This window comes from Anabrus simplex, chromosome 3 (genome assembly GCF_040414725.1).
Source record: "Anabrus simplex isolate iqAnaSimp1 chromosome 3, ASM4041472v1, whole genome shotgun sequence".
In the NCBI taxonomy this organism is placed as follows: Eukaryota; Metazoa; Arthropoda; class Insecta; order Orthoptera; family Tettigoniidae; genus Anabrus; species Anabrus simplex.
Genome location: NC_090267.1, coordinates 112,383,501 through 112,404,475, shown reverse-complemented (window position 1 = coordinate 112,404,475; position 20,975 = coordinate 112,383,501). Strand labels below are relative to the sequence as shown.

Here is a 20,975-nt window from a genome sequence, read left to right as displayed (position 1 = left end):
TTGTGTAATTAGATAATAGGATTAATCATAATGTAAACGAACGTGTTTTTATTAGCAATATTCTGATTATTTTGTTCATAGTAAAACTAAGGTACAGTACATCTCGCACTGCCATTGTACCAAGATGTTTGGACACCTTCAATGAAACTATGCTTTTTGGAAAAGGAGTGGCATGAATGTGTAGAAATAATAGTTGAGGATTGTACATTTAGTACTGTGTACCAAGAATATTCTTTATTGTTATAAAACTACACTTGTATATACATTACATAAACATTTTTCAAATACCCTTTCTGCTGGTACATTCAGCCAAAAACTGAATCTACTTTTTCATATGAAAATAAAAACAAAGGAAGACGACATTTTAGGATGTTTGTCTTACATGTCATTCATAGAAAAAGTTTTGATGTGAAGAAATTGGGAAACGTTATTTCATCTACTCAAATACATACTTTAACTAGCTCTTCATACTATAATACACATTTACATACGCGAGTCTTCTGAGAACCCCAGCATGCATTGGTCATATTAAGATTTCTGCTGATACAGCACTAATCCCAATGTAATACAATCATGCTTAAGTCCTTTAACATGTAATATTATACATATTTGGTTAACTGATATCTTGATAATACATGTATTTATTAAAAGAACCAGAATATAGGAAGAAATGAAGAGATTAAGATGCAATTTTTAATTCATAAGCATTGATAAGAACATGTGAAGGGAAAATGTAGAGACATTATCATCTCTTAATTTCATTTTGCCCCACAATACACTGAACTACTTCCCTCTAGCTCTACTAACAGTAAAAAAAGAATATAAGTGGCCCACAGAAAAATCCCAATCCTAAAGAGCTTCAGATGTACCCATCAATACTTTCAGTATATTTTGCTTGCTACTCCATCCCTCCATTCCATCCTATTCTGAACTCCTAAAAATTTCACTAAAATACAATTGAATTTTAAACACGCATACAAAAGCTGCACATTAATTTGTGCATGAATGAATCAAATTTTCTAGTATAGTACCTTTTAAACACTGCAGGCCAAATGTAGATAATAATTCAAAAATTGTAAAAGGTAAAAATATTCTATAAGAAGATTTATATTAAAATTATTAACTTGAGATTTTTGTTTTACTGTTCACTGCAGTAGAAGTACTGCTACAATATTTACATAACATATTAAGAAAATGACAATGTACGGTTTTACAACAGACATTTAAATTTAGAGTTTGAAACATGCACAAAACACATTATTTTCTACTTTGAAACATTTTAAAACGAGTATACATATAGGGAAGACTCACTAACAGGTAGTTTATACAGTCTATGTACGACGATAATATACAAATGAACATTCAAGGGAGGGGGAAAGCACTGTACATCACACTTCGTCAAGTGTCCAATAGAGAAATGTTTTGTTTTCACCAGAAACTTATGCTCTGATGGCACTGTTACAAGGTTGTTCTTCGCAGCTGCTCCTCACACACAGCTGAACTTCACACCTAAAACAAAGAAAGAAGCTTTTATTATGATATAAATGTGGTTTTTATTAACTGATAATAAATAACAAAACAAATCCCATGGCACTACAGCCCTGATGAGCCTTGGCCTACCAAGTGACCACAGCTCTGCCTGAAGGCCAGCAGATTATGAAGTGACTAGTGGTCAGCGCAACAGATTCTCTCGGCTCCATTCTTGGCCATCTAGACTGTATACCTGCCAACTTTACAAGATCCAAAATCAGGAGATTTTGATATGAAAATCAGGAAAAATCAGGAGATACAATTGGTCAAAATTCTACATGTCTTGCACAAAACAGTACCATGATAAATTTATAACATTTTCTGTCTCAAAAGCCCAACTGTTGCTATACGAGGCTACAAGGCTAAAAATTACACATCTCTATTATCTCACAGGAAGTATGTGACTGAGATGATCAGTCTCTGATAAGCCTTTCGAAAATAGTATGAACTCATGCTCCACAGGTATGAATCAGTCCTGCACTTAGATGCCATTACTTAGCAAATGCATAAATTAATATATTGCATCAAGGGCCCGCGAGATTATGTGAAGTGCAATGCTATTTGTATCAAGTAACTAGCTGCTGTACCCGTGCTTCGCTACGGAATTCTCAGAAGTCAACATAGGTCATTACAATGACGTCAGTATGGATGTCACAATTAAAAGTAAAGCTGTAATGAAATATTCGGTAAAATGAAAAACAGTACATTTTCCCACTTTTAAAGAAAAGTACTACCATGATATTTGTCATGTTGCAGTACTAATCAAAAGTAGCGTAGACTCGCGGTATTCCTTTCATTATGGTACTACTCACAGGTAATGTAATGCACATGTGTAACACAGACCTATGGCGTTTTTCACATTGCAGCGCCAGTTATGGGCAACGCAAACCTATGGTATTCCTCACATAGGTGTACTGATCACAGCTCTTACTATCCTGTGGTGTTCCTCACATAGTGAGTACTAATCATAGACATGGTGTTGATTATAGAGTGGTACTAATCACAGGTATTGTAAAACTCACCCTGATTCACATACTGTCGCTACTAATCACAAACCTATTTTGTACCTAACACAGTGATACTATGCGCAAGTAAAAGGGACCCATGGTGTTCTCCGCATGGTGGCACCAATTACAAGTAGTCTCATGGTTCTAATTCGAACCTCCCTTGGTCAGCCCTTTTAGTTGCCTCTTCCGACAGGCAGGGGATACTGTGGATGTATTCTTCGCCTGTGTCCCCCACCCAAAGGAGCGATGTGTGTTTGGTCCGCGAGAGCTATTTTATTTCGCTCAAGTCTGCCGGCAAGCCAGTTAGGACCCCTCTATCTGCCACATGGGAGTATCACCTCTCCCCCCGCTAAGCCAGAGTAGTAGGTTCGTGGTTATTCCATTTAAGTGTGCACAATGTTTATTCCAATCACTGCCTCAGAGTAGGGATTGAATAGTTGGAATACTATGATGATACAGTGTGTTACGTACCAGTAATATCAGAAAATTTACGAACCGGAGGAATGGCATGCTAAAGAAGAAAGAGATCTAATCCTGTTGGCCGTGCGGTTAGGAGCACGCAGCTGTGGTCTTGCATTCGGGAGGTAGTGGGTTCGAACCCCACCGACAACAGCCCTGAAGATGGTTTTCCGTAGTCTCCCATTTTCACACCTGGCAAATGCTGGGGCTGTACCGTAAGTGAGGCCAAGGCCACTTCCTTCCCACTCCTAGCCCTTTCCTATCCCATTGTCACCATAAGACCTATCTGTGTCAGTGCGATGTGAAGCAAATTTAAAAAAAAACTCTTATTCAGCAGTATTCCCATTTATCAGTGATGAGTGGCAACAGAGACACAAAGCACGTCACAACAAATGATCGCCTATGTAATGTTACTGTTGATCAATGTCATGAGCTTTCTGTATTGTAGGCCTTCACATTTAGTTTTCTTTCGATTCTGTGATATTAAGACGTTTTACAAAATTATTTATAGCGTAGACTGTAGTTCCTTATTCCCCGACTTTATATACTGATTTTCATTAAATACTGTTTACCCATTTTCTCGTGACTCGGCGCTGATATGGACTTAGCAACAAAAATACAAATTCATGAATATCTCTGTTATCATAGCCGGTACAGTAAAAATGTACAAGACATAAATGATCACAAATTTAATACTATATAACTTTAGTTACGTAGTATTTGTCGACAGGACCTCTATATAACAAATATTTGAGAAATAAATTTTAGGCCTTCCCAAACTACCATTTCACTCAACGTGAATAAAATTATTTATGACTTAGATTATAGTGACTTATTCCCCGACTTTGCATACCAATTTTCATTAAGATAGGACCACTAATAACAAATATTTGAGAATTAAATTTTAGGCCTTTCCCCAAACTACTATTTCTCTCAGTGTGAATAAGATTATTTATGGCCTAGATTGTAGCAGATTATTCCCGGACTCTACATACCGATTTTTATTAAGACAGGACCACTAATAACATAACTATTTGAGAATTAAAATTTAGACCTTCCCCTAAACTACCATTTCTCTCAGCGTGAATATGGTTATTTATGGCCTATAGTGAATTCTTCCCAGACTTTACATACCGAATTTCATTCAATTCTCTTCAGCCCTTTTCTCGTGATGCGTGTACATACATACATACATACATACATACATACATACATACATACATACATACATACAGAAATTACAAAAAATTAAAAATTGCATTTCCTAGTTACTATGGACACGATTGATACAGAAGTACCATCCTTTTTAAATTCTGAGCAATGTACAGAGAAAACTCTTATTTTTTATATATAGAGGATAAAATTAGTCAGAATTGTCATCAAATGGTTCCTAAAATCTCTAGAAAAGTCACTAGTCGTTATCATTGAAATTCTGTCACTAAATTACTTAAAAAGACTTCATATCTAGCGACTAATCTCTAGAATCGACTAGACTGATGTGAACGAACAAGAACATAGCACGCGAGAACGAGAGATTGACAATCGATATACGTGTCTCGATATACCAGTTTCAATAAACATCGCATATTCGCGCACATTTCTCTCATTAATAAACGTCGATATTTCGTTCAAATGCGGCCAATGACCAAAGGATTTCTGGCCACTGGCGTTAAAAAAGCTGAAATGGTAGGATTTGACAACAAATTTTTGAAGTTCACAAAAAAAAAAAAAAAGAGCTAAGATCGGGAGAAATAAAAGAAAAATTGGGAGACGGGAAAAACTGTCGAAAATCGGGAGACTCGCGCCTAAATCAGGAAAGTTGGCAGGTATGAGACTGGGTTCGCTATCTCACCATCTGATAGCTTCTTAATTGTTATCAGATAGGATGAGTGGGACTTGAACCAGCCATTGAGATCCAGATAAAAATCCCTGACGTGGTTGGGAATTGAACTTGAGACTTCTCTGTAAGTGGCAGGCTCACTACCCCTATACTGTGGAGATGGCTTTGATAATAAATAAACAGAACATATTACAAGAAACTATTTCCTTTCCATTCATACCGATATCAAAACTGTAGTTCTCTTAAGATGTATATGATCTTGAAAGAAAAGGTTATATTAAAAACACAAAATAATGTTTCCAAAATCCCAAGGCTGTGAGTTTGGATCCCATTCCTGTCCTATTGGCTTCTTTTTTATTTTTATGGAAGCTAATTCTCTTCAGTTTCAACTTAGCTCACTTATAACAAGAGGTTTTTCATTCAGTCTGTCAAAACTAATTCAAATATTCAGAAAATACCTAAAAAAAGAAACAATTAATTAAAAATAGAATGACATTTCATTCTTGAAAGATCATCAGACCATCAAATCTCACTTTAAAATTATTAATTGATGTATATTATCAGGAAATGTAAAAAGTTTTATGTTTATACCCTTCTAATAGTTGAATGTTAGAACTCCATCTTAATGAAGTGCTCCAGCTATCCTTCCTCTCCCTTTACTAGTCCAGCAAAGAGTGCACGGTGGTCCAATGCTCTGTCACTGGCATAATGCCAGCTGGCTAGTTTGTCAGTAACTTTCTGTTATGTCATGCTTCGGCAACATCATTAACTTTCATGAAATGGTAAATGCAGCTTTGTTGTTATCATTATTTTCATCATTATTATTGTATTTTAAAAAGCCTCTGTGGCTCAGGCGGCAGGCACCGGCCTCTCACCGCTGGGTTCCGTGGATCAAATCCTCGTCGCTCCATGTGAAATTTGTGCTGGACAAAGTGGAGGTGGGACAGGTTTTTCTCCGGGTACTCCAGTTTTCCCTGTCATCTTTCATTCCAGCAACACTCTCCAATATCATTTCATTTCATTTGTCAGTCATTATTAATTACTGCCCCAGAGGAGTGTGACAGGCTTCGGCAGCCGGTACAGTTCCCATCCTCGCTGCTAGATGGGGGCTTCATTCATTCCATTCCTGACCCAGTCAAATGACTGGAAATAGGCTGTGAATTTTCATTATTGTATTTTAAATTGTTTTTGTAAATTAGTTAGGAGTTTTTTAATGAGCTGGCTAGTTTACCAGTAACTTTTCATTATACCATGTTCCCGTGATATCCTAAATATTAAGCTATTATAAGTTCCTTACACCATCTCCAGAATAAGGCACCATACTTATAAGTTTTCATTTCATCACAGCAATTTACAGATTCTTTTTGAACTTTTAACTAACTACTTGTTACCACATTTAAAAAACAAGGCATTCGTACAGATCTACAATAAGGATTGATTATAAGACTTTGTCATAAGAGTACTTATAACTACTATATTCTACTTGCTAGTCATTTTATACACATTTGTACCTAAAACAGTGTCTTCTTATTTATATTTTAGACTTAGGATCCTGATCTATCTTTCTTTCAGGTATGAGACTTTTAGGCTGATGATGCCCTCATTATGGGTGAAACATGTCCCTATATCTAATATGTTAAGAACTATTTCTTAAATTTAAATAAAAAAAACTCTTTATGTATTGAATAGGTGGAATTTCATAATCTAGTATTATTATTTGACTTCATGTATTATTATTAAGAAATATACAGACAGTTACAAAATTAATTACTAGTTTAATTAATATTTTGACTGAGCTGATACACTGAACAAAACATGCTGTTGTTTGATATTAACTCACAGTCCAGTTAGAGGAATGATTTTGTTACAGTTAGGTACATAGCCAACAGATGATTTGCATCACATACAGTATTTCTGGATAACACAGCTGCTACCAACTCATTCCTATGGTGTTATTATATCATTCCTAGAAAGCCAGATTACTGTAAGCAACAAAAATGTAATTTGACACAAGATGAGAAAAACTGTTGTCACCAAAAAACTTATATTATTAATACAATAATGTCGTATTCGACAGCAAATCTTGTCCTCGTTATTTCTTCTCACAGTATAATTTCCAATTTGCCCTGCCTCGTCAGTAATGTGGAAGAACTCTCACCAGCCATCCTAAACAGGTGGTGCTAGTTAAACTGATGCCATGCAAATGACATGGTATGTATGGGGCACACTTCTCGGTTACAGCAGCAACCAACAGAGTGGATGAAAAAATACCAACTGCCAGATTTCTGTATGTCATGAGCACTGTACCAACCTTGACACAAATAATACCCATACTCTGACTTTTCATTGCCAAATTTTAAAAAATCTATGCGAGGATTATTTGCATATTTGTGGTATTATAAACTTTGAAATGTTTCTCCTTAGAGAAAATGCAGCAAGTTTTACGTATGTGAAGCGAGTGAATGCTACTGTGTCTAGCTGACAACAGACAAACTGGTCCATGTTGTGACTTGTAGCCAGAGATGTTGCCAATTTGTGTTATGTACTTCTCCTTTATCATCACCATCATCATCATCATCATCGTCGTCATTTACCATCTGCAGTTGCCTGGGTGTGCTGAACGAGCTCCCTTCATCTTTGTCTGTCTATGAACCACTGTTCTCTTGTAACCTTCTCCCAATCTCGTCCTCCCTCCTCGACATCTTTCTCCACCAGATCGGTCCGTTTTCCTTTTACTTCTTTTTCATATTCTTTTCTTGCAGTCCTACTTGCACTCATCCTTCTTACATAGCCAAGCCACTTCAGTCTTGCTTTCTGGATCCTCTGTAGTAAGGAATCTCCTATTCTCACCTCCTCTCATACTTTTTCATTCCTGAACTTGTCCTTTCCAGTCTTCTGTATTATTGTGAGTAGGAACTTCATTTCTGCTGCTTGGAGTTTTGAGTTTTCTTGTCCCATTAACGTGGTAGTTTCTAAGCCATATGTGAGGATGGGTGTATAATATGATTTATATAATGTCATCTTAGCTTTGAATGGTACTTGTTTATCCCACAGCAGTTGTCTTACTTTATCATCCATTTAAATTCTTCTTCTTAATGTGCCGTCTCCTCACAGAAGTTTGGCGACCATCCTACAGTAATTTTTCCTATTTTATGTTTCCCATACCAGAGTTGCCATATTGTGGATGTCAAACTACACTTCTTAAAATGTTGCTTCTGGTTGTTTTGATTTCTCCATTCACATCCCATTCTTGTGTTAGCCAGCATCCTGAGTATGCTCCTTCAGTGGCCTTTCTGCCCAGTGTCATAACAGCATTAGTGATTTTCTGCTTGCTGATTACACTGTTTATTTTGAAGTCAAACACCTCACTTACTTTGTTAATTTCTCACATATAGATAGGCCTACTATGCTCATCATTATTATAACAATACTATAAAAAAAAAGTATACCAAGTCATTCAAGGAATTGAAGGTCTTCTAAATTGTCTTCATATTATCTGTATGTTTATCAGTGGCCATGCTCTTAGTTTTACACAGTGCACTCATACCCCTTGCATTCTGTATATTCAATATAGGTTGGTTTCTTTTTTTTGGAATGAAGTAGGCTTACATTTCCTACAAAAGCAATACTATTATAAGGGAAAAACATTTCTTTTAAAGGAAGTTCGTGTGGCTATTTCTAGCCGGGTGCAGCCCTTGTAAGGCAGACCCTCCGATGAAGGTGGGCGGCATCTGCCATGTGTAGGTAACTGCGTATTATTGTGGTGAGGATAGTATCATGTGGTGTGTGAGTTGCAGAGATGTTGAGGACAGCACAAACACCCAGCCACCAGACCAGTGGAATTAACCAATGAAGGTTAAAATCCCCGACCCGGCCGGGAATCGAACCCGGGACCCTTTGAACCGAAGGCCAGTACGCTGACCATTCAGCTAACGAGTCGGACGCAGCAAATAATAATACCCAAATAAAAAAATTACTTTCCAGTGATTTACTTTCATTCTGGACTGTGCCATCACAGTCAGTAGACTAACTATTTCGACTTTTTTTCCAGCCATACTTTCCAGTGTTCAGTCAGTTAAAAGTTTTTCAGGTTGTCGAACACACATGTTCAATATAAATATTACATTAAACAAAGAATAACATGTTTCGTTCTTAAAGAACATCATCAGATTCTATCAAGTCACATTCAATATTTGGAAATATTTATGTTTTTCTGTCCATACACTTAGGAATTTGAAATTTGGAACTTATCTTAATGAAGTCCTGCTTTGTCTCCACTCCAGCATACAATGCGAGGCGTTTGAAAAACCGTTGCTCTTTTATTGGCTCGAATCCAACCAGCTACCAGCCTGCTGACCCTCCATTATGTCATGCACCCCCCCCCTGGTCAGGTGAATGACATGCTGCACTTCCCCTTCAGTCACTTTACCACTAGTGTTCTCTCAGTATTATCATTGTTGTTGCTATTATTATTATTACTTCTCATAATACAATTAATTTTAAAAAACATTCAAGGGTTCTTAACAAGCATTTAATTGTCTACCTATTATACTGGAAATTTGTCTGGCTCCATGGCTAAGGCTTTGGTTACAAGGGTTCCGGGTCCGATTCCTGGCAGGGTCGGGAATTTTAACCATCATTGGTTAATTTCCCTGGCACGGGGACTGGGTGTATGTGTTGTCTTCATCATTTCATCCTCATCACGACGCGCAGGTCGCCTACGGGAGTCAAATCAAAAGACCTGCACCTGGCGAGCCGAACCCATCCTGGGATCTCCCGGCACTGAAAACCATATGCCATTTCATTTCATTTACTGGTATTATTATTATTATTATTATTATTATTATTATTATTATTATTATTATTATTATTATTATTATTATTATTATTATTATTATTATTATTATTACTTTTTTAAATTAGAGAGTTCTTGTAAGATGTTATTATTTTTAGTGATGTATGATTTAAAAAAAAAGTAATAATGATAATAAAATTACCGTTATAATAGATGGACCATTAAATGCTCATTAAAAACCCTTGCATAGTTTTTAAAAAGAATTGTAATACAAGAAATAATAATAAGGATTAGCGACAACAATGATAATACTGTACTAAGAGAACACTACGGGTGAACCGACTGAAGGAGAAGTGCAGTGTGTCATTTACCTGACCGGGGTATGATGTAATGGAAGGTCAGCAGATTGGCAGCCGATTGGATTTGAGCCAATGAAAGAGCAAAGGTTTCTCAAATACCTCGCACTGTATGCTGGAGTGGCGACAAAGCAGAACTTCATTTAGATACTACCCTAGGTTCCAAATTTCAAATTCCTAGGTGTTTGGACAGAAAAAAACACAAATATTTCCAAATATTGAGTGTGACACGATAGAATCTGATATTCTTTTAAGAACGAAACATGTCATTCTTTGTTTAATAGCGCATTTTTATTGCTTGTTTAATAAGTGTGCATTTTTTACAGCTATGTTATAGTGTAATATTTATATTGCACTTGTGTGTTTGACAGACTGAAAAGCTTTTAGGTTACATTGTTCCAGTCATCAAATAAGTATCGATTCGTGAATATGTTGGAAATGTATACAGAGTATTAGAGCAAGGACATAATGTTAACTTCACATTCATTATCGTTAATAAAATTAAGACAGTAAACCTGTCATTACTAGAAGGATTCACTGATGAGTCGCATGCCTTTGTGAGAGCAGATCCTTTTGAAACAAGACAGATATTGCTTGGAGCATAAACAACAGGCTTCATACACCTAGCATACAGAAACACATGCTACAGATATTTGGAGAGACTATTCCTAAAAACTGAATGTGAAGTTACAAGGAGAAAATGACACTAAAAAGTGGAGAACAGGAAAATAGGAATTATATGGTCAGAAGAAATCTTTCTTATTTTCTCCTAAGTGGATAGTGGAGCAACAAAGCTTGCCATGCGCTCAATGTATCCATAAAAGGACCAATTATGTTTTGAGGATGCTTGAACTATCATGCCCATTAGTCAGAGTATGCATCCCCATCATTTCAGAGGGCTACTTACAAATTCTGGTGTTACCTTTAGATATCAACATGGACATTCCTGCATTTCAAGATGATAACTGTATGATGCACATACAGAGCCTGGAGAATTTGAAACTGAAACATGAATAAATAATTCAATTGGGACACCACTTGTGACTGGCAAACTCACAGTAGTCAAACCCAGCAGTGTGGTACAGCCGATGGCATACTGATGCATGCAACTGTACAGTCTAATTGAAGGACAATAGTCATTTTCTGAGCAACATTCTAGGACAGGTGTTAGCTATACCCAACAGCAAGAGACAAGTCTCTGGCTATCAACTGAGTTAGTGCAGGATGAGTAATATTTTGACTGGATAACTTGTATTGAGGAACATACTATTGACAGCAACGGTTAAGGCAATGGCATATCTAGGGAAGGGGCCAATAGAATATAATTATCCTTGCAACACCATATGCTACAACACAACACATTATATTAAACAGCTCATCTAAGATGATATTTTTGAAAGACAGAGAAGTAATACATTCCCAAACTCGCTTCTCAACACTAAACCCCTAAAGCCAACCCTCCAAAACATTCTCCTAAATATACCATATACAGTAATATATCTTCCATCTGTGATCTTACCATCGTCGCTCGAGTAGCAGTTGTGACAGTGTAGCTTGTTGTTCCGTACTCTCACGTCAGTTCCCATGAGCCCATCACCTAACTGTACATGACATACACAGCACTTAAAGCAGTCGATGTGGTAGAACAGTCTGAGACTCTCAATGATCATTGCCGCTCCACGACCTGAAACAATAAGACTATGTTTATCCCAAGACTTCATGAGATTCATAAAAATAAAGATCTTGCATCAAAGCATATTTGCAGGCATCATTAAGCTTGTGAAGCAGAATAACAATTCTACCAGGTGATGGTACTTGAAATTTATAAGGTGGTGTTGCAACTCTTTAAGTATAACTTCCGTAAAGGAACACTAGATTTTTAGTAAATTAAATATAGTTTAATATTCTACTCAGCAAAAATTACAGGTACATATCCCAGCAGCAAGCTGTGCACTCGTCCACACCACTATTCCTACATTCTATTTGTGCATAGAACATTTGCCATGATACAAGGCACTGTCATAAAACTGTCTGATTGAACCCACTAGGTAGAGTGAGAGGCAATGTGTTCTCACTTGAGCCCCTGATATTATCTCTAAAACTGTTGAAAAACAAATTGTACTGCTAGCTTCAGGACAGACTGCTGATTTCAATGGTCTGATTCTTTTTTATTAACCCATTTAAATAATTTGTGTATATAAAGACAAAACTGAAATCAGAAAATTGTGGATTGAAAGTTTCAGTAAACGAGAATTTTTTTTTGCTTTTCTGGCCCGAACAACTGTGTCTGTGGGGGAAAATGTAACCAAGGTTATTCTTGCATGCCAACATAGGACAAAGTGCTTTCAGTTTCCATTATTAATTTGTGTCTGTTTTGTTAAAATATTGAATAACATGATGATGATTGTAGACATGATATGGCTTTTAACTGTTACAGTTACTGTCAAGATTTTCTTCTGAAGATGCAGAGCAAAAGTTTGCTGTGAAACATAAAGAGTTTCACCTTGTTTTTTTGACACAGCATAAGCCCAAAAGCCATATCATGTCTACAAGTACGGGCCGTGAAAGCATCAGTGTTAATACGATGATGATTTTTTTTTAAAGAGGCTCGAAGCAGTACTGGAGCTAGCTATTAAAACTGGTCCAATTATAACATTCCACTAGCAGGCTAAAATAAGATGAGATGAGATGAGGTGAGGTGATTCTTAACGGTGGCAGTGGATCCAATGAATAAATGATTCCTATTCTAATCTAAAATCCATAACCTTAAAAAGATGCAGCACTATTTAATGAGGAAGTGCTTTGTAGCAGTTTGAGAAACTATTGTAGTGCACACTGGCGTTCTCAGACACACACATAACCAGCACAGTCCAATGCATAACAACTCTCCTATCACTGTGTTGCCATAGCCAGGTGTACAACTAGCTGCTGGTGTCTTTACCAGGCTCTGTGCTTTCATATTTTCGATCTGACCTCCCCTTGTCAACTTCTCTTCCAGTCCTGATGGTATTAGTTTTGAGATTCATTCATTTTTATACCCTTCTCTTTCTTTTACAGATATTTCCATTCCTCGAAGGGCTGGACTTCTTTTCATGATTAAAAATTGATGAGAGTTTTCTCATTGTAGTTTGATCCCTCACAGAGCCTCAGGTTTGATCTGCGGCCGGTTTGAGGATTTTAACTGCGAATGGTTAATTCCCCTGGTTTGGGGGGGCTTGGTGTTTGTGTTCGTCTTAATACACTTCATCTACGTAAAACACAGCACATTACCAACCACCACAGATACACACAATAGTGAAAAAATCCATCCGTCCACATAGGGTTGGCATCAGGAGGGCTTCTGGTTGTAAAACTAGACCGACCCCCAATAAACAGGGGGAAAAGGCCAGGAAGGAAAAGGTTATTTTACTATACTGCCCTTTAAAACAATCACCACCACTAATCAAAAAATATTTCCCTAACGTAACCTACAGATTGTTATGATTCAAGTTAAATCCCATTAATATTACAGAAGGTTGGTTCATAATCTGTAGGCCTTCAGAGTGAGCAGTGATTGCTTGGTTTGATTGATTGATTGTTTGGGGGTTTTGGTTGAAGATCTTGGCATTCAATGCCGTGTTATCCTGGTATACTTCTGGTGATGCACTCAGCATCTATTTGACAACATTAACTACTGGACCTTAGAAATTATCCAGCGAAGTTCCTTCCTCTTCAACTGCCAGATGACAAGGTATACTGGTTGCTTAAATGGCACCATTTCAGATGATTTGCTGCCTGGTAGCTTAGCTCAGAATTTTACAGGGAGGAAATGATGACATCAAAGATTGCCAGAAGGAAAGCTATCAAATGTTAATTTTTTTTTTTTTTTTTTCTGGAAATATTTCATCAGATTGTGCACCCTTGAAGAAAATATATGGCTCCTGAGAATGAAGTATGCCAAAGTGAGAATTAAACATTTATAAATAATTAAACTTAAAAAAAGACAAATATGAATGAAGATAAAAGAGCTGAGTAAGCTGCTGACTCTAAATTATGGTTAATTATTTGCTAGCCTGGTGCAGCCCTTGTAAGTCAGACCCTCAGACAAGGTGGGCAGCATCTGCCATGTATGAGGAGCTACATGTTATTGTGACATAATATTTTTTATTTACATTTTATGGCCTTCATTGGACCACTCTACCCAACTTTATACAAATAATTTTTCAGTTTCCTGGCAGCCCAGTACTTCTTCATTCTCTTGGATCTTATCTTTCTTCATCGGAAATCAGCCTTCCCATTGTCTGTTTGTTGATTCTGATTTGCAATCTAGTTTGTTTGTCTGTGAGTTTCCTGGTTTTGTCGGTTTTGTTTCTTAGGTCTTCCACTGTAATTTGTAGTTCATCCATATCTTCCTTGATTTCTGTAATCCACTTAATGTTGCACATACTATTCCATAATTTGTCTATTATTCTCCTGGTGATCCTGTTCTCTGGTGCCCTGATTAGATGTCCAAAAAATGAAATGCGTTTCTTCCTGATTGTGCTGATTCTATTTCCTTGTAGACTGTTTCATTAGAAGCTACTCTCCAGTGTCCATCTTCTTAGTATGATTTGTTGATGCACGTTCTAATGATTCTTCTATCTTGAATATTTTGTCTATTTGTGCAGTGTTAGTTGTTTTGAAGATGGTTTCACTAGCGTATGTTATTTCTGGATGAGTGACTGTTTTCTAGAGTTTTAATTTATTTGCTATTGATAGGCCCTTTTTGTTGTAGGTATTCTTGGTGACATATTGTGCTCTGATCAATTTATTTATTCTGTTATGCCATGCTGGCTTTTCATTGAGGTTATATGTTATGATTTCTCCCAGATATTTAAATATATCTACAATTTTGATTTCTTGGTTTCCTACAGCAATTTTGTTTATGAGTGGTGAGTCAAGTTGACATGATACTGTCTTTTCAAAAGATATTCCAAGACCAATTTTCTGTGCTGTTTCCTGTAGTGATATAACTTGTTGTCTGGTTTCCTGAATATTGTTGGACAAGAGAGCAAGGTCATCAGCAAATCCTGGGCAATTTAAACTTATTTTGTCTTTGGGTCTTCCAAATTGGATGTTCTTTGGGTTAATCTTGTACCATTCCCTCATTATATATTCCAAAGCATTGAACAGCAACGGTGAAAAGCAATCTCCTTGTCTTAAACCTGTTTTTATAATGAATGGCTCAGAGAATTCCCCTCTGAATTTGACTTTTGATTTGGTGTTGATAAAGGTGAGTTCTATCAATTTGATTAATTTTGGATGGAGCCCAAAATTGCTTAAGATTTTCAACATTGAAGGTCTATGGATACAGTCGTATGATTTCTTAAAGTCCATGATGGTTCTTGCGAGAGGTTGTTTTGTTTCTTGTAATATGCTATGGCTAATTTTAAAGTGATGATTTGTTCTTCACAGCTTCTCCAAGGTCTGAAGCCTCATTGGTATTCACCTAATTCTTCCTCTAGTTGCTCTTTGATCCTCCTGAATAGGATTCTGGAGAAAATCTTGTATGTGCAGTCTAAGAGAGAGATACCTCTGTGATTATCTGGACTGCTTTTATCTCCTTTTTTGTGGAGTGGGTGGATTATGGCCATGGTCCAATGTTCAGTGAACTTTTCTGTTATCCAGATTTTTGTTACGGTCATGTGTAAGGACATTGGCATATTTTCACATTTCTGCAAAAACTTGGTCTTTTCCGCATGCCTCATAATTTTTCAACTCTCTGAGTGCTGTTTCCACCTTTTGGATTGTCGAGGGGTTTATGAGTTGATGGGTGTGTTTGTATTAATTGCTAAAAGTTCCTGGGGTTCTTCACAACTCAAAAGTTTAATGAATGGTTTTGCCATGATTTTGGCATTTTCCTTGTCATTATGTGTTGTTTTTCCATCCTCACTTTTCAGCATTAACATGGGAGGGGCAAATTTTTGTAGTTGTCTTCCAAACCTTTTGTAAAAGTCTCTGGAATTGGTTTTGTGGTAATGTTCTTCTATATTGAGTCAATTAGATCTTTCTGTGATTGTCTCTTGGTCTGCCTGATAATTTGTGTGAACTTTTTCCTGATATTTTTGAGGTTGGTTGCACTTTCTTCTGTTTTGTGTGTTTGAAATTATAACCATGCCTAATGTCTTTCTTCATGAATTTTGTCACATTCTGAGGTCCACCAGGCATGTCTTTTACGTGGGTTCAATGGGGCTAAATTTTCAGCTTGATGCCTGAGAAATGGAACCAATTCTTCTAAGCCATCTGTCAGTTTTATGTTTTGTGTGACCTCTATATTTATCATTTTTAATTAATTGGTGTGGATCAAAGTTCCTCTTTCATTTATTGCAGTTTGGTTTCATTTTTAGTGGTGTGAACTTAATTTTGATTTTGTAATGATCTGAACCGGTATCTACTCCTCTTAATACTTTAAACATTGTAGATTTCTCTGTGGAAGGATTTGTCCATAAATGCATGATCCAGCTGCCATTTCCCTTTTCTCCAATCAGGATGTTTCCAAGTTTTAAGTTTGTTTGGCCTCCTTTTGAAGTATGTTGACTTTGAGATCAGTCTGTGTTTTCTGCAGAGTTCAACAAGTCTTTGACCATTCTTATTTGTATGTTTATGTGGAGCCCATTTCCTAATGATATCTCAGTATTTCTTTTCTCTTCCAAGTTGGGCTCTGAAGTCTCCTAACAGGATCTTAACGTTGTTAATATTTACTTGGTTTCCTGTTTGGTCAAGGAGATCCCAAAACTTTTACACTTCTTTCCTAGTCTTTGTTAGAAAATTCTTTTCATTAGTAGGGGCATGGGCATTTATGATGGTATACATTTTGTTGTATGCTTTTAAACTCAAAGTTGCAATTCTAGGTGAAATGGCTTGAAAATATATTATTGAGTCTATTATTTTCTCATTGACTATAAACCAGTTCCAACTTGGGGACATTGTTTCATAACCCTTAGTCCAGGTTTCCCATTGTAAATTCTGTAGCCTTGAGATTCGAACGGTATTTCTCATCTCCTGGAGTCCTGCTACTAAAATTTTCTGTTTATCTAATTCGTCCATCAAGTTCTTTAGTTTTCCTGCTTTAAGTAGGGAATATTATGAGTTGCAATGTAGTTGATCTGATCTTGTTTGATCCTGTTCTTATGTGCTGGCATAGGAATGGGCGATTGCTAACGCTCCGACTGGTTGACGCCTTCTAGGTGGCTACCCACCGAATCTGATGTAGTCTTCTCCTGCTTTCTTGGACAGGATGGTGGAATTTTTTTCCTAAAAGACCTTTCCATGGTTGACTTTCGAAGGTAGTTAACCTTGGGTGGAGCAAGCTCCGATTTACAACTATGGTTGTTAACCACAGAGGGACAACCCCAGATGTTCAGGGTTCTGGGTTGGCATTTCCTCCTAACCCAATGAGGTATGGTTTTCCCGCCAATACTCGAGTGGCTGATTGCAGTGGTTTCCCACTGGGCAATGGGGTCACCACGTCCCTATGCCTGTGATGTAGTATATATTATAGTAAGAGTTGCAGGGATGTTGGGGACAGCACAAACACCCAGTCCAGCCAAGTAAATTAACCATTTAAGATCAAAATCCCCTACCTGGTCAGGAATCAAATCCCATCAGTTCCCTTTCTCTTTTAAATTCATCCTATGTTCCACATATTTCATCACCTGTTCTTTTCTGAGAAATAATATTTGTTTAACATCCCTTCAATTGCGATAGATCTTAAAAAGAGATGCCAAGATATTGGAATTTTAATTCACAGAGGTTCTTTATTGTGTCAAAAGCCAACAACACAAAGTGGCTGGAATGTCCCTACAGGAAGTGCAGTTTATATAAACAATTCATGATAGATTGAAATTACAGAAAAATAAATATTTAGACCCAGTTCAAGCTCCCTGGATGACAAAACTGGGAAGCACTAAAGAGGGAATAAATATAAGGTCAAAAAAGGGAAAAGAAGGTAACAGGAAAGAATTGTAAAGTCAGAACTGTTGTTCAGGCCTCGATCTGCCCTGGAGTAAGAAACTGTTGCATGTTCTCTACAGGGAAGAATTTCATTACAAAAAGGTAGAAATTAGAGATTACTATTTATATAACTTTTTAGCAACAAAACTCATTAAAGGAAGCCCTGCCAGAGCGAGTGGGTGGAAGAATGAGGCGGCTGTGTATGCTATTTGCATGCACTTCTTTGGATCATGATATTTCGTCTGTGTGTTTAGAGTTGTGGAAGTGACCTACAGGTATACCCATAAAAACAATTTACAAGTTGCTTTACGTTGCACCAACACAGATAGGTCTTATGGCTACAGTGGGATATAAAAAGGGGGTAGGAGTGGGAAGGAAGCGGCCGTGGCCTTAATTAAGGTACAGCCCCAGCATTTGCCTGGGGTGAAAATGGAAAACCATCTTCAGGGCTGCTGACAGTGGGGTTTGAACCCACTATCTCTAGAATGCAAGTTTACAGCTGTGCGCCCCTAACCACACAGCCAATTCAAACAATCACAGTATCCTTTGGTGGGATAGATTTTTTGATGGTGAGGTGAGGGCTGGGTCAATTTTGAACCCCTAATGGTTTGATTTTTGCAGAATGGTAATGATACATAAACAACTCACCAAATGGAGGGAAAATGGCTGACAGAAGTGGATGATGTGGGTTTGATCTGACAGTAGGTGAATCTAGTTGAGGATATTTATGCAGTATGGCTGGGAATAGCTGGCAAGAAAAACCCTTTGAAGTAGAAATATTGCTAACAGTTGGTGGAAATAAGCAGTAATAGAATGAGTAAAACTGAAAAATTAAGTTCTATACCATGATCTGTAAACTTACCCAGCTCATCCCCACAGTGTGAACACTTCTTCTTGCCACTGACACTTAACATTTTCTCCTGGGAGTCTCCACTGCCCAAGGGAGGGTTATTGGCACCTGCATTGTAATGTCCAGTGGCTGGATTGTCCCTACTGGGATTATCCTCAGGCCTGCAAAAATAAAAGTAAAAACTGATGTTCAACAAACCTCTCTCAGATGCTACAATAAATCTAAGTCAGGAGAATTTACACAAATCACAATGGAAAATACCAAGCAGTTTATGTCAACTAAGATATTTGGAAGCAGTAAGACATGGAATTTGTCTTTGTCTTTTTATATTTTTATATTTGTTCCTGTTCCTTTCCTTTCTTTTCAACTGCTCCCTTACTCATGCTGACCTCTCATATTTTAATATATTTTAATTTTATATTTTAACTTTAATATTAATCTCATCGGTTCCCTTTCTCATTTAAATTCATCCTATGTTCCACATATTTCATCACCTGTTATTTTCTGAGAAATAATATTTGTTTAACATCCCTTCAATTGCAATAGATCTTAAAAAGAGATGCCAAGTTGTTGGAATTTTATTACACAGGAGTTCTTTATTGTGTCAAAAGCCAACAACACAAAGTTGTTGCATTTTAAACTACTTCAATCCACTTTAGCCGGAATCAAACCAGCTATCTTGGGAACAAACAAGACAGTGACTCACCAACTGCATCACAAAGTTGACACCTCGTTTCATTCTATCTCTGCCTTTCTTTGTGTTTATCAGGCCTTTTCTTGATATCACAGAGATGACAATAAGACAATACAATGCAGACAGAGCAGAAGAGAGAATGGATAGAAAACTAAGCTCCTTCCAAGATTTGATGTAGTTAGTACGTTACCTTGTGGAAGTAATGCTGGCATACATGCAGGTCAAACGCACTTTAGAAAGGAAAGTCGAGTCATTGTAGCAAATGTTTTCAAGTTTTCAGGAGTCTTGCTTACAATAAATTTTGTTCAAGTACAAAATTTGCATGCAAAAGCTTGCAGAATTTCTGAGATGTTGGTACAAAGTATTAGCAGTTCATTGACTTCGGCTAAAGCTCATGGTGTGTGTGCTGTTCTCAATTCACCAAGGAAGGAGTATAAATAGGAACACAAATGCACGGAACAGGAAAATTTTAATAAAGACTTGCTGGATTGTTCTAGAATACTACAGTCGAGGAGAATACCCCACGGCTAGCAAAATCTTGGCCGATCTCTGTCATAAAATTAACTATTGCAGTTTAGAAATATCCACTCTTCGCCTTCTAGAGTGCTTGGTTTTTAAGTTTAAAAAGTGCAACAGTGGATGAAAATTTTTAATGGAATGTACTGACACTGCCACCTCAAGGGCAAAGTTTTTGCAACTTACACGTATTTTTGCACAAAAAAATATTGCTGTTGCTTAAAGGGGACTTAACATCTAGGTTATCAATCCATGGCTGTACACACAAGAAAGCAGGCCTATAGTTAACTTTGACAAAACATACATTAATCAGAATTATACCAACAGATATATCTGGCACTACTCCAGAGGGAACTGTGGACTGAAAGTGGATGTGGTTGGCTCATGATAGTACATCCTGATTCTGCATGGACTGGTTTTGTACAAGAGGCTAAACTTTTCTTTCGTGGGGGGGAAAAAGTTCTTTTGAATTAGGTTATCATTCAGAAATGAACAGTGAAGTTTTTCAGGACTCATTTGTTCATATGTTGTGTTCTTTGGAAGAAGGTTCTATTATCCTAATGGAAAAAGCCAGCTGTCACTCCACTAACGCAGACAACCCACCATGTTAAAACTGGTGTAAAATAGGTATTATGGAAGGCCTACATAAGAAGGCATTGTAGTTTCTCCTGCTGAAACTAGAGATGAGCTTCTGTGTAAAGAAGAGATCCAAAGTGCCAAGAAGACATATGAATTGGAGAGACTGGCAAATGAAGTAGGGCATCAGCCACAACACCTCTGTCAGTACAATCCGATTGAGCTTATGTGGGCATAATTTAAACAGGAAGTTGCAGCAAAGAACATGACCTCCAGTATGCTGATGTCGAACAGCTTATGCATGAAACTCTAGACAGAGTTACTGAAGAAGACTGGGCAAAACATGTAAGACATTACGAAGCATTACAAGAAAGTGATTAC

General features: G+C 37.1%; 1 protein-coding gene across 8 annotated transcripts in view; it reads right to left on the bottom strand.

The window, feature by feature from the left end:
* Nucleotides 1-200: 200 nt before the first annotated feature.
* The window catches only part of smash (smallish), a 321,926-nt gene continuing 301,151 nt past the window's right edge, over nt 201-20,975 (bottom strand). For 6 of the 8 annotated variants that reach the window (XM_067142672.2, XM_067142671.2, XM_067142678.2 and 3 more), the window contains 4 exons: nt 18,821-18,969; nt 11,507-11,671; nt 10,895-10,989; nt 201-1,509 (listed from right to left, as the gene is read on the bottom strand). In XM_067142672.2, coding sequence (XP_066998773.2) covers nt 10,919-10,989; nt 11,507-11,671; nt 18,821-18,969 — 385 coding nt within the window. In that variant the 3' untranslated portion in view covers nt 201-1,509; nt 10,895-10,918. The remainder of the gene's footprint in view (nt 1,510-10,894; nt 10,990-11,506; nt 11,672-18,820; nt 18,970-20,975) is intronic. The other 2 variants (XM_067142675.2, XM_067142676.2) reach the window with 2 other exon arrangements.